The sequence below is a fragment of the Volvox carteri genome (genome assembly GCF_000143455.1).
Source record: "Volvox carteri f. nagariensis unplaced genomic scaffold VOLCAscaffold_1, whole genome shotgun sequence".
NCBI classification, from domain to species: domain Eukaryota; kingdom Viridiplantae; phylum Chlorophyta; class Chlorophyceae; order Chlamydomonadales; family Volvocaceae; genus Volvox; species Volvox carteri.
The window spans coordinates 1,446,492-1,459,933 of record NW_003307545.1 but is presented as its reverse complement, the minus strand read 5'-3'; the positions used below and the strand labels follow the sequence as shown (position 1 = coordinate 1,459,933).

Sequence of the window (13,442 nt, the reverse complement as noted above, 5' to 3'; positions counted from 1 at the left end):
GAGATAGCCGAGATGGCTAAGTTTCGGTAGTGGCCTTAGCGTGATGTAAGTCGCAGGAGCAAGACACATGAGGCTACGGGTGGCCTACGGGCCAGGGCACCAGGGCGGGCATGCGACGAACCAGAGCGTGTGAGACCGGTCCGAGCGTTGTCATTAATGTCAGCATCCACAAGCAGCAGCAGCCGTAGTAATAGTAGAAGTAGCGGCAGCAGCACTTTCTCAGAAGGCAGGCCGGGCCGGCGGGGGCATGAGGGCGCCGTAGGGCCGTTCGTGCGGCTGCAGAGGCTGCTGTTGTAACTGGTTGACGCGCGCAAAGATGCTGCGAATCTCATTGAGCATTTCCAGTGCGGTCAGGCCATTCACTGCATATTGGGGAAATGGGGGCGTTGCGTCGTTAGGTTGAGCGCAGGCAGAGAGGGTTGGGATAGGGGTTAGGACCTTAAGAAACCTCTCTGCGTTTGCGGGTCCGTACATAGGACACACTGATGCCCCCGGAGGTTCCGGGATCGAGACCTGTCAGGGTCGAAAATCCTTCCGATGGTGTAAGGTAAAAGTGTCCCTGTCGATGGACGGTGGTAACCTGTCCCTATCGATGGACGGTGGTAACCTGTCCCTGTCGATGGACGGTGGTAACCTGGGATAAAGTTGACTTGCGAGCTGACCAGGAACGCAGTTGTGTCGCCGTTGATCAGGCAGATTCCGTTGGATGCCGGTGGTGGGTGCTGAACCCGAGCGATCCACTGAGAAGTTGACTAGGGTAACTGGATGAGGGTGCCCCTAAACACCGGGGAAGGCAGGGTCTTCCGGGTAGCGGCCACAGGGTGAAGATATGAAACCCCCTGTCCCACGCATCATAGGACAACGCAGGGCTGGGCTGCAAGGCTGCTCCTGTCCTGAGCACAGCAGATAAGACCCCTGCACCATGCCAGCGACTGACGGCTTCACCATGGGCAATACGCAAGGGAACGATAGTCCCGTCACACAATACGACAACATGCGTCGCTGTCCCTTGCAGCACAGTGCAGAGCGACGGTAGCGCCAGGCACCAAGCACTTCTTTTTTAGTGTGCTGCCCAAGGGGCAACTCGTTTCTTACCCTTGCGCCAGGGGACCAGCTTCACAGCGCCTTGCTCCTGTAGGGCGACGAGGTGCCGGGCGGGACGGGATGTTCACGCCGAAGGACGAGGTATGATAAGCTGCAACGCCTGTCCAGTAGGACACCTGGATATCTACTAGAGTCGGATTAATTATCTAAAAGCAGATTAGCTAACTTATCCCAGTATCCCAGTTACTAAACGCCTATCACAAGCCACTCGAAACGCCAAGGTCGAGAGCGCAGGTGCGGTGTTTTTTATTGGAGGTGTTCCTCCGATGGACGTTACGCCATATGCCACAGCATCACAGGATGCCGCAGTGACTAGTGCTGTGTGCAATGCGCTCAGGGCACATGACCACTGCCCCCGAATCAGCACCGCGCTGCAGAGCGGTACTCCTTCCGGGTCTCGGCGGTGCCCTGCTTCCAACGTACCTCCATTTCCCGCATGGCTCTCCGCACGCGAGGCGCGTACTCGTCCACGGACTTGAGCATGCCCTTCCTCGAGCGCATCAACCGGTCCAACATTTCCGTTGCGTCGGACTGGCGCTTGGCCTCCAGGGCCTCTCGCAGGGCCAGAACGGTGGACTGTAATGCGGCCACGTCACGTTGCCGGGACTGCGGGTGTGGAAAGTGACGGGGACCAAGGAAAGAATATCTGGGAAAGCCGGCGGAGAAATCAGCATTAAGAAAAGCCGTGCCCCAGTGATAGGCTGTAGGGGAAGATGAAAATGTAGCGTGGACTGTAGAATTTCAAAGACGGGAAGCAGGAGGAGAAGCTGCGGCTGCCGTGGTGAAGGGTAGGATGAGGTAATGCGGAGGCGTTGGGCTAACTTGCTGTCTGGCTGCCCGGCCGGCAGTATTTTCAAGACAAGTGTTTACTTATGAATCGATGGATGCGTGGACGGATGTACGCATGGATGAAAGGGTCCGTGGACGAACTCCTTGTTGGCCATATGCATACATACATAAGTACATACACACAAAGCGGGTCACCGGTCAGTGCCGTGAGGAGCACTGCCGAAGAAAGCCTGAAGAGAGAGCCAGTAATGCGCCGCACGCCTCGTACCCGCAGCTGAGCATCCGCGGCGGTGAGCCACTTGGCCGCCTGGTCATGATTTTGAAACCGGTCTGCGCGGGCCACGAGGGAAGTGCGCCGTGCAGAGTCGACAAGGGGGCTTTCCTCAGGACATAACATATGCTACTGCCGTATACACGCACGATACGCATGTGACGCGTATACATGCCTCGATAATAAATCATGTACACAGACACGCCTAAACACACGCAACGCGATGGTGGACTATCCCATTTGGCTATGAAGCGCATGAAGTGTGAGACCCGGTCAGGGAACGACACCACAGCCGCACCGCATATCACGAGCGCCACACCAATATCAACCTGCAAGGCCCCCGGACGAGCGCACCGTTCAAGTCACGCAGGAGCGCGGCGGGGCAGCGCAGCGGGGCCAGCGGGTCAAGCGCCGACGCAGCTGCCAGCCAATAGCACAGCGTCGGTAGCCCCAGCGCTGCTGGACCGGGGCCCCACGCCACCGCTGGAGCAGACGAGGCCGCGCCGGTGGCGCCCAGCCATGAGCAGCTGCCGCCCAACCCGCCGCTGCCGCCGCCACCGGCCCCCGTGCCGCCAGTCCCGTGGAGGTTCTCAGCGGCGCCAGACCCCCGGCCACCTCCACCCCAGCCGGCGGCCGCAGCGGCCGCCGCCAAGCCCGACCCCAGGCCTTGACCTTGGGCAGCCCCAGACCAGGAGCCTGAGCCGGCCCAGCACCCGCTGCCTGCGTTAAGGCTGGCGCTGACACTACCACTAACGCTGCACGCGCCCAGCAGCACAACGTCGCTGGTGCTGCTTTGTGCGCCTTGACTGCTGGCGGTGCTGGCGGCGGAGCTGCGGACGAAAAGTGACCCATGGGTCGAAGCCACGCCCAAGTAGGCACTGCAGCCCGACGCGGCGGAGGCGCGCAGCATGGCGATGGCACGCTGGGGCCCCACGTACGGCAATGTAAGACGCAGGCGTTCCACTAACGACAGAGAGTTCAAAGAGGGGAAGCCTGTGCCGTAGGATATTGCGGTCAGGGCGGTGTGGCGCGGGGAAGGAAAGGAAATCATCCTGGATACACCACCTCTATGTCGCAAAGACAGGGGCAGGGGCAAAATGAGGGTAGAAAGCTAATCAGGACAAGCGACTCAGCACAGCCTTTTTTAATTCCACTTAGCTAAGTTCCATAAAAAACGGACAGTTCCGATATGGATACCCCATAATCCCTTTGGAACCTCTGCTCCCTGTCCTGCCCTTTCCAGTTCCCTAGCAGCGCACCCCAAAGCCTCACCCAGGCTGCCACTGCCAGGCCGCCCCTGCCCCGAACTTCCCACCGCCGCCGCTGCAGTGCCCATCACATCCCCCCCTTGTAGCCGCTGCATCCGGCGCTGCTCCGCCATCACGGGCAGCAGCTCGCAAGGTACCCGCATCAGTTCCGACACGCCACGCGATAGGCTGTCGATGTTGCGTGCGGCGCGGTCCGCAAGGTCGCCGTACACTTTGGGCAGCATGCGGTGCACGAACTCCTGGTTTGCGGGGTACTGCTGCTGCCACTCGGAAAGCACCTGGCCCAGAGAGTTGGTTAGCAAGCTAACCAGGCTCTGCCGATGCGGAATAACGGCGGTAATAAGGTAGGAAAAATTCGACGTTGGCAGTACGCAGGATGGGACGTGGTAGGCCAAAGAGGCGAAGCGGGCGGTTTCAGGGCGCAGATGAGGGCAGCGTGGAACGGACTGGAACGGTTCCAAGTTGGAGTCAAAGGGCGATGACGGCACCCCACGTCAAAGTCCTCGCAGCCTAGCCCTGAGGACCTAAGGACCCACTGAAGATCCCCTGGAGCCCTCCCCACCCCCAAAAAAGGGTTCCGGCCCCCTCCATTCCCGCGTCCATACGCGGAGACAGGGTCCAATGCTCTTGTTGTTCCTCTCAAGCGGACTTCCCGAATGCTGCCCGCATCCCTCCCACGTCTCCCGGCTCTCCCCGAGTCCCACACACCTCCAGCCTCCGTTCCTCCCGCTCCAGCTCGAAGGCCGCGGCCTCCAGCCTCCCCACCTCCTCTACCAGCTCTCCCTGGTCCTCCGCGTCGCGGATGAGGACATCGAAGGAGGCACGGCCCGCCCCCAGGGCGGCACGCACACCCTCGTTCTGTGGATGCATGCAACAGCGGTTTGTCACCAACACCGGGACATTAAAAATATTTGTCATTGGGTTTCAGTACAAGACGCCTCTTAGATGGGTAAGGTCGGAGGACTTCCACGGGCGGGACAACAGCAACCGCACCACTGCGTAAATTTTCAGCTGCCAATAAAAAAGAGTCGAAAAAAAGGGGGAAAGAGGTCAGGGAGGAGTATGCCCGGGAAGAGATAACGTGCCGTTTCGCACCTTGACCCTCGTCCTGACGGTCGGCTGGCTGAGCGCCTGCTTGACTGCGGGAAGCATCGCCAGCTCCGTCAGCCGGGTCTTGGCAGCGAGCACCTGGTTCTCCAGGCGACGAAGCTCCACGTAGCTGTCCACTTGAGCCTGAGGACATGACGAAAATGGGGGGTCGTAGATGGCTGGGTAAGAAGTGAGTGTAGAGCGGCGGCTGTGCCCGATAGTGGATTACGAGGGAGGCACGAGGGTGGAAGACGGAATTACGCCGGTAGCAGCGGTAGGGACATCCTGCTCTCCTATCCTGGTTACTTAATGTGTGGTTGTGGGACTTAATGTGCGGTTGCATCGTGCGTCTATTATCAACCGGTGGGCATTCTTTGCAATTTGTGGCTCCTACTGGCCAAACAGGCCACCCACCGTACGTCAACACCAGGCATCAGAAGCCCAATCCTTGTACACACGCCACATACGACAATTAGATCATCGACTTTTCTCCTGCCAACGTGCAGGCATGCTGGTGGCATTACATATTCTCTAAGGCTAACTAATCCGCCGCCCACCTGCTGCATTTTCCGTACATCGTACAAGGGGTCCACGGCCGCTCCTAGCGCCTGGCATCGTCGTCGCGCGTCTGCGAGCAAGTCCCAGCCGCCCACCAGCACCGACAGACCATTGCGAGATGATCTGGACAGCTGCACGCGCGGGACGGGTCGTATGGGCACCAGGCGGGGAACATGTGAGTCGTTCCTCGAGCCTCAACCCACCCGAGAGCTAGCATGACACCTCCTCAGCATGTTGCATCCGTGGGGACACCGTGGATTTCACACAAGGATGTCACAGGTAAGAGACCCACGTGACCCAGACCCTGAGCCGGGCGAGCATGTAGCAAGGGCGCACTCACGTGACCCCCGGCTCGCCCTGAGCTGCGCTGGGCGCTTCCGCCCATGAGTGTCAACAAGCATGTTAACAAGCATGCGTCTCTAAAGGAAGCGCGCGTTGGAGTAACCCCGGCTCTACCCCACGTCAGTCAGGCGAAGTATACACACGGAACACATGCTTCTTACCCAATGCGGTTTGGGTCCTAGCCGATTTGGGTCCTCACAAACGTCATTACATCGACCGTTTCATTGCGTGTATGCCTCAACGGGGCTCGTAAGTCGTAACACACCGACAGACACAGTTACGCCTTACCTGGCAGATTGCGTGCACCAGCTTCTGTGGCGGCAGCAGCAGAAAGGTGCTCAGCTGTCGCTGCAGGACGCTGCTACGAGGCAGGTGCAGGAACTTCTCCAGTTCAGGTTGCGGATTCGCTCCGGGAAAGGGTGCGCTCAGCGCTCCCGCGAAGGGGTCCACACCTAAGGGGTCGCCACCGCTGGTCAGCATAAGCGAGCCGTGCATACCGCCAGCTGCGGTGTAGCACAGGGACGAGGACAAAAGGTGCCAGCGTGGGTGCAGAGATGGGGCACACATTGGAGAAAGGTCCTGAAGGACATACGGCCCTTGTAAAGATTGCTCCGGCGCCTCTCTGAATGCGGCTTGGCATGCTTCATCTACCAAGCGCGTGTTTATGATGGTTGCTGTGGCCCTGGCCCTGGCCGTGGTCGTGACATGTCTGGTATGGCGAGACGCGACGGTGTAACTGCTAAACGACAGCAACAACTGCAGTGGATTAGGGTAGCGGCCGCAACCCCACTCTAGGGAAAGGAAGAAGAAAGGAAGGGAGTGGGAGGTAGGTCAAGTAGCCAAGCCGCAAGCTCACCTGCGGCGGCATCCATGCTCGCAGCGTTGAGTTGCATCCAAAGCTCCTGCTGCACAAGGGCACACATCTGCCCCACGCGCTCCACCGTGGCGCCATCGCCGCCAGGATCTGACCCAGGGGTCCGGAAGGGATCGAAACCGTCGGCAGGTAAGTAAATGCCCTTACCCCACCATGATTGCGCCTTCGCAGTGAAACGACTTAGACGTCATGGGAGGCCCCCGCCGCTGACCTTATCCTCCATCCCTGCTTTTAGGGGCTTATGCTGGCCATGGCCCCTCTGTGCTTCGGGCGGTGCGACTGATTTAAGAGATGCTGATGTAGGTTACGGGTACAGGAGGCATGTGGCCGATTGGGCACCCAGCGGACGGCACCCTGCCCAAGCCCTCATGTGGCAAGTGGCAAAGCGCTGCGTGTTCGCGTCTTCTAAGGAACCCACCTGCCTCGCCAAGCATTCGCGACCGCACCGCCTGAATCTGCTGCCGCTGTCGATATGTGAACTCTTCCAGGGAAGGACGCAACCGCCTGCTGCGATTGACGAGCAGCGCTAGTAGGTTCGCCTGCGCGAGCAGCGGAACAGGCGACGCTCCAGCCATTCTAACCGCAATCTCCACGTACACTACTTGATAAAAGGTGTGGCCCCGCAGGGCTTGGGGACAACTTCACCATGGTCCAGAAGCAATGAGGTCTGGGAAGGAACCTGCCCACTGAGAACCGCAACGTGCTGAGCCTGAAGCCGCTCTTCTCCAGCCCCTCCACCCGGCCCTGCCCCTCCGTTTGCCCCTCTGCCCCATTCCTCTGCTGGAGGTATCTCAAAGCCTCTCCCGGCCCTCTCGCCTACCCTCTCCCTCTGTTGCTGCTGCTCCAGCTGAAGGCGAGTCAGCTTGGCCTGGTCCTCCAGGCCGGCGCCCAACTGCGACCGGACTTGCGCCTGAGAGATGAAGGCACAGGGTGGCGAAATGCGCAAGCGGGTCCGTTGAGTAAGGGTCTCCTGGAGCCTAAGCGGGCATACGTTTGCGAGACAGGCAGCAGGAAAAGGCAACACGTCTGGATAGGAGCCTGCAAACATGTGCCCATTGGCTAGCATAATACTTGCATTTCGCTTTGGGAGCAAAGGTTGGGAACAGGACCAACACTTACAAGAAACTGAGCGAAGTCAAAACCCTTGTAACCCGGTTGCACAGTGCGGAGGTGCAGTGAAAACCACGTAACAACTCTTCTCGCAGCTGAGGGAAGCCTGTGTCGGGTTTGCGCCTCCCGAACCTGTGCTTATGAGGTTGGTTGGTACGCTGGGGACCTGTCGTGCACCTGCCACACACCTCGAGCTGGTCTTGTGCCAACTCCTGCTCCCGTACACGCGCCTTGCGCGCCTCTAGGCAGCGCAGCGCCGCTTGAAGTTTATGATCGATTGTGACTTCTTTTCCGGTCCGCGCCCCGTTGTCCTTCGCTTTGTTTGCTGCTGCCCGTAGCCGCTGGGCATCCTCGGCGCCATGGAACGCGGAGATAATCGCGCTGACTGCATCCCGGTTTTGAGGACGCAAATGACGAATAACTTGTGCTCTAGTTGTAGCTGCGCCCCCTTCTGCTGGCTGCCGAAAGTCCGTCGCCTTTCCAAGACGCAGCAATCCTTCAACCAAGGGGTCCCGATGCTGAACCATGACGCAAGTTCACCAAGCTCACAGCTGAGAGATGCAAGGCACTTTTGCTTGAAATGTTGATATGCAGAACAAGGCACCTATGCTATGCCGTTGGGAGGGGCACAGCAGGAGAAGCTCTTTTTGCAGAGCGAAGGTCATATTCAGCTGCGTGAGTAGCAAACATCTCCGTAAGGTTCATGGTCAAAAGAGTAACAGAACTATGTTCTAGGAGAAAGTCCACGAAAAGCTGTCGTGCTCTGATTGAATTACAGTTCATGGAATTCCCATTGCTGTTGCCTGGTCCGTCACCATAACCCGCCTATAGAGCAGGTATCACCTGTGCACCCTATGTAGCAGACAAACTTTACAAGAATGCACACCTACGTTACTCACCGTCGCATCGGTGGTCTTAAGACACCAAGGACATCAAACACTTGGTCTGAAAAGATCCTAAGTTTGCTCTTAATAACAGCATCAGTAGCGCTTGCAATTGCTTGCGTTGCAGCTGTCATGCAGAGCTTCCATCTTTCCGTCACGATGCGTCCGGTCCGGTTGGGCGCTAAAATAAGTGCGGAGAAAGATCAAGGTAGGGGTTTGCGTGTCCCTTTGTTGGAAACAGAACGGAAGGCACACACCTTAAGGTTCAAACTGACTGAGTGTAACTGCGCATGGCTCAGTTTTGCGCAGAGTTTTCTGGTTGTGGGTACAAAATGTGTGAAGGATTTTACGGATTGTATGGACCTCCCACTTCTCGTTGCTGCGATTGCAACAGTCTTGCGTAACGTTGCCACATCTGTCCTGCTGTCACGAACAGCCTATTCATACATGAGATGTAGCTAGTAGCGCCAGAACCTGGGAAGGCCACCCTGCGAAACGCTGAGCTTTTCCTGCGCACCTCCTGCCAACTCGTCCCCACCGGTGCAGGACAAGGACACACCGGGTCTGCAGACACGTCCTCCAGCGGGACGCAGAGTACTGCGAAACACACGGTTGTTGACGTTGTCCGGCTCCGAAAAGCAGCCAAAGTTCTGGATCCGGAGGTCATGGAGCAGGTGCCAGACACGTTCTTGAGCGAGGTGAAGAACCCCTGCTGGAACACCAGCAACGGGGATTTCAGGTATGCCATTGGGTGCAAGGTCAGGGCCCTGAGGAAACCCACATCAGATAACCACCGGCACAGGCGGTATGAGGCAAGGACTGGGCGCGTGCTGCTCGGGGTGCACATCAGAGGGGCAGGCAGGCTATGTGTAATCCCTGGGTCTGCGGCTTTACCCGTGTGTGTACCCCTGTGTAAGAAACCTCTGCTTATGGGCTCGCATGTGCATGACGGCAGGTGTCTGCCGTATTTCTACGTCACTGGCATGTTTCACGCGGGAGCGATGAGTATCTCGACTAAGCTTATGCAGCACCCGGACGTCGTGGTGGTAAGTGGCTGCAGGACTGGGACGGGGACGTGGAGGGAAGCGAGCCATTGGGAGGTGGTTTTGGAGCATGTTTTATCTCGCGCGCCCCTGCCATCGCCTCCAACGTCCTTAAGTGCACATGCAGGACGCATGCTCGGGGTGCCAATTCTGGGGCGAAGAGGGCAAGACGATGGCATTCTACCTAGATAATATGAAGGAGGCTCCTAAGGCCATTCGGCAGAACCCTGACACAAAGGTGCGAACCGCGGAGGCGTGGAGGGCGTTAGCCGATGACCAGGATTATCAGAGAGGATGGGGCCCTGATGCGGACGACGAAGTCCAAGGGAGCGGGCTGTAGCTGCTTGAAAGGGAGAGAGGATGGGCTGTCGGCCTCGCCCTGTAGCGCTCAACCCAGCCGAGGCGGGGCGATGGAATGGGCAGGTGTTTGGTAGGTCTACATGGTGTCCTCGATTCGCTGAGCCGCTATCCGCTCGTTGTATGCACACCCCCATGGCCAGAACATTCGCTCCGAGAGCAATAGTCGGAGGTCTTGGTCAGCATGCGCGCCTCCACGTATCTTGATGCGCTCCTGATCAGTGCTGCCCGCCCGCCCGCTCATCTGACCACTGCCGTACGGAATGACATAGGTCCTTATGGATAGCTCAGCCTCCACGTTCGCATTCTACTGGGCCGCGGCCGGTAAGGCCCACAGGTACGGTATGAGTGTACCTCGCCCCGTACGCTCCTCCCTTTGGAGCGTGGCGGAGGACACGGGATGGGTCGACCTACGGGTCAATCAGGGCGCCTCATTAGGGGGAGCGCGCTCTCGCTGATTGATGCTCGGGGGCGCGATGACTTTGTACCATGGCTCTTGCTACCGGGTTCCGTACCACCCTGGCTGCCGCTGTTACCGGGGATGCAAACAGCGACTTCCTAAGGACGGGCTCTCAAGAAATCTCCGCAAGTCCATCCTGTGCCCCGTCGTTTCCTTTCCTATATCTCGCCGCTCTGCGCTTCTTCTATCTCCCCAATCACCTCGCGCTGCCTGATTTTTTCCCACTTGTTTCTTAGTCACATTATCCATCTGATTCTGGGCGTTTCATTCCAACCCCACCAAAACCTGTCCAACACCTAATCCTAAACGAGGCATTACTTGAATTGGGGCGACGATGGAGTTGCACGCGCGTATGTGTTCCGTGTGTAGACCTGGCCCTGGTACCTTATTTCCCATATTTCTTGGCTGGTCTTATCCCGGATAGGGGCTATGCGGATGCCATGAAGCCTTGCTATCGCGCTTGCGTGGAGCTATTCAATACAGAAAAGGTTCCCGTGGGCACCTGCATGTCACAAAGGTGCTACAACACAAGCGTGGCTGCGGACAGTAAGGTAGGTGTGCTCAGGTGCCTGCTGGAATGGGAGGTTACTTGGCGGAGGTAGGTGACGGTGTTGCCGGCCCAAGTTATGCCGTAATAGTTGACAACATGCCTTAGGTCAGCTGCGTACTACTGCTACTGCTGCAGCAGCTCGATATTTGTCCCACAGCATGTGCTTCTTGCCTGGCCTTCGGACGGACCGGAATTTTTAACAAGGTTCCTGGTCAGACTTTCGTTAGTTGGCATTATGGTGGAGTCACCATTACATCGGACCCCTGGTGCTGCTTGCTGCTCGTAATCCGTACCCCTAACACAGCGCGCCACTGACGCGGGTATCGACTGGGAAACGGAAGCGCACAATCCTTTGCTGGTCCGCGCTGTCTACGGCGACAAGATGCCTAAAATGATCTTGGTCGCGCGCGACCCCATCGCCCGTCTCTACTCGGCCTTCCACGGCTACCCTCACTACCATGGGAAATATGGTGCGTCTGGGGGCAATGGCGGGGGGAGCGGATTTGAAGGATGGGAGCCACGGAGGAAACCGACCCGAACGTCGATTCCTCTCTCACGTTATAACCTTGGACCCCGGCTCGGTCCTCAAGGCCCTCTTCCTCTTCCCCCTTAGTATCTCGTAACTTTAGGCATCTCACTCCGTAAGCATTGCAGGCCGCACTGGCGCTCTAGCGATTTTGCCTAAACCCAGTAGGATGCGCTGGATAGATTTATTACAGCCCAGGGTTGGTTTCCCCCCGCAGGCAAAAGCAGCTCGGGCTTCACGGCATATGTAGAAGAGCAAGTGGCTGCCTTCCGGGCGTGCGCGCAGGACTTTGGGGAGGCTCCTTGTGCGCTGTACTTTGAGGCTCTGAGTCATCGGGAGGAGCAGGTGTACTTCCACGCCGACCAGGTAGGGAGGAAATGACAGGGGGCAAATTTGATGAATGGATAAGGCTCTTTTGAAGCATCCTTGTGCCGGCCTTCCTGTGTCTCATGAGCCCTTCTGTTGGTCTCTTCACCCCATCCTTTCTTTTAACACCCTTTCCTTTTTGCGCCTCTGCCCATCTTTCCGCTGTGAGCGCCTCTCAACTCCCCCCTACTGAGTGCAGCTCATGCGCGGCATGTACGGCCTGTTCCTGGAGATCTGGTACCGCTTCATTCCCCCGTCGAACTGGATGGTCGTGCATTCGGATGACCTGTTCCAACGACCCAAGGAGACCATGGCCAAGCTTGTGGACTTTCTGGGCCTTACGAAGGTCGACGATGCCACATTGACGCGCATGGTATGGTCCTTCTAATGCTTATCGGCGCGGTCGCACGTTATACGGCGCACGTTATAATGCGCACGTTATAACTCCTTGTTTTTCCGCCTCCGTGCTTCCCCATCGTCGCCCTAATGCATGGGCCACCAGTCGGCGAGCCTGTCGTTGTTTCTCTGCGATGGGTACTTGGAGGGGTATTATATAATGTTAATGGGCTGATCTTGTCACGGATAGTGAGGTCAGCATTCATTGCATTCACCTTCCCTTCCCTCAAGGTACAGCACGACATTGGGTGGTCCCGCTGCGTCCAGACACGCAATGTTAGAACCTCATTCCGCTGTTTGCCCCTCCCTTGAAACATATCATGCGTCGTTTGGTTTGATTGGATGGTTACCCCCTAACTCGAAGCTTCTTGTTGGTCCCGTTCGTTGGACTCCGCTTCGGCCCTGCAGGCCAGCGCCGGGACGCCGCAAAGCTTCACCAGGGGGCAGGAGCCCGTGCAGCCGCGGGCACGGCAGCTCCTCATGGAGCTATACAAGCCGTACAACACCAAATTAGCGCAGCTCACAGGCGACAGGCGATATGAGAAGTGGAACGAGCAACCTGCCAGTCATTAACCGGGTCAGGGCCTAGCGTCTTGCGTCTGCCATTGTAGGTAAGGTGTGTCCAATTGTGAGCAAAGGGCTCTCCGGCTTGCGGCTCGGAGAGGGCAGTGAGGAGGCACAGAAGGGCCCGGCAGCATGCAGTATGGCATGGCTGGTGGGCTTAGGCCACCTGGTGCCGCAGCCAAATGACGGCCGGAAGTTGTCTCGAATTGTAAGGGTGGTCTGGGTGAATGGCTTTTTGCGTGTCACCGTGTTTGGTGGCGGCAGGCAGTCCAGTTGAGGTTACCGTGATGTTTGACGTGTGCATATGTCATGATGCTACTATAATGAGAGGTGTTGAGGAGTCATCACCAGGCGCAAGGCGAGAGCTAGGCTACGTATCGCATATGTGCATATCGGTGGTTGGGGTGGCGGCGGTAGTAATGGTAAGGGTGGTGGTGTTAAGTGCAAATGTGCGTGATGGAGAGGAGCGTGAAGCATTTTGGGACGCTGCGCAATGTTCCGAAGGCCAGCAAGCTCAACCTATTTTATCGCTTGTGAGACAGATCGGATTATAGCGCCAACATTGAACGTAGGGGCTTCAGTCGCGATCATGTTAACCACATACGTGGCATCATCATCATCATCATCATCATCATCATCATCGTCACTAAGCAAGGAACCTGTGAAAATGATTGCGGAGAAAGGCAGCGGCAGCAGTGCCGCAAGCTATTCTTTTGCGCAGGGCAATTTTGTGACGGGGGTTATAGAAAAGCAGAAGGCATGGCGGTGGCAAGAGTCGAAGACAACGCCGGTTGGGACCGCGGATAAACTTGCGGACATGGGGTTTAATGGGACTGCGCGCTTTGGGACAGTGTAAGGAGGGTCCTACAGCCTGCCTAGTTCGACTTGGGC

General features: G+C 57.6%; 2 protein-coding genes across 2 annotated transcripts; one reads left to right on the top strand and one right to left on the bottom strand.

The window, feature by feature from the left end:
- Positions 1-219: 219 nt before the first annotated feature.
- On the bottom strand, positions 220-8,094 carry VOLCADRAFT_102667 (uncharacterized protein; the record flags this gene model as incomplete). The annotated part of the gene is made up of 15 exons (XM_002945650.1): positions 7,594-8,094; positions 7,116-7,205; positions 6,714-6,834; positions 6,278-6,385; positions 5,710-5,924; positions 5,372-5,383; positions 5,079-5,210; positions 4,528-4,665; positions 4,141-4,290; positions 3,437-3,746; positions 2,519-3,157; positions 2,162-2,223; positions 1,528-1,710; positions 1,096-1,132; positions 220-362 (listed from the first exon to the last, which is right to left on the bottom strand). Exons 1-15 carry the CDS (start codon positions 7,930-7,932, stop codon positions 220-222), a joined length of 2,679 nt encoding a protein of 892 aa, XP_002945696.1. The 5' UTR covers positions 7,933-8,094.
- Positions 8,095-8,448: 354 nt separating this feature from the next.
- VOLCADRAFT_85926 (uncharacterized protein) lies at positions 8,449-12,560 on the top strand (the record flags this gene model as incomplete). Its single annotated transcript, XM_002946010.1, has 10 exons — positions 8,449-8,497; positions 8,836-9,028; positions 9,245-9,335; positions 9,460-9,570; positions 9,962-10,026; positions 10,574-10,700; positions 11,004-11,169; positions 11,443-11,591; positions 11,791-11,964; positions 12,396-12,560. 10 exons carry the CDS (start codon positions 8,449-8,451, stop codon positions 12,558-12,560), a joined length of 1,290 nt encoding a protein of 429 aa, XP_002946056.1.
- Between the last annotated feature and the right edge of the window lie 882 nt (positions 12,561-13,442).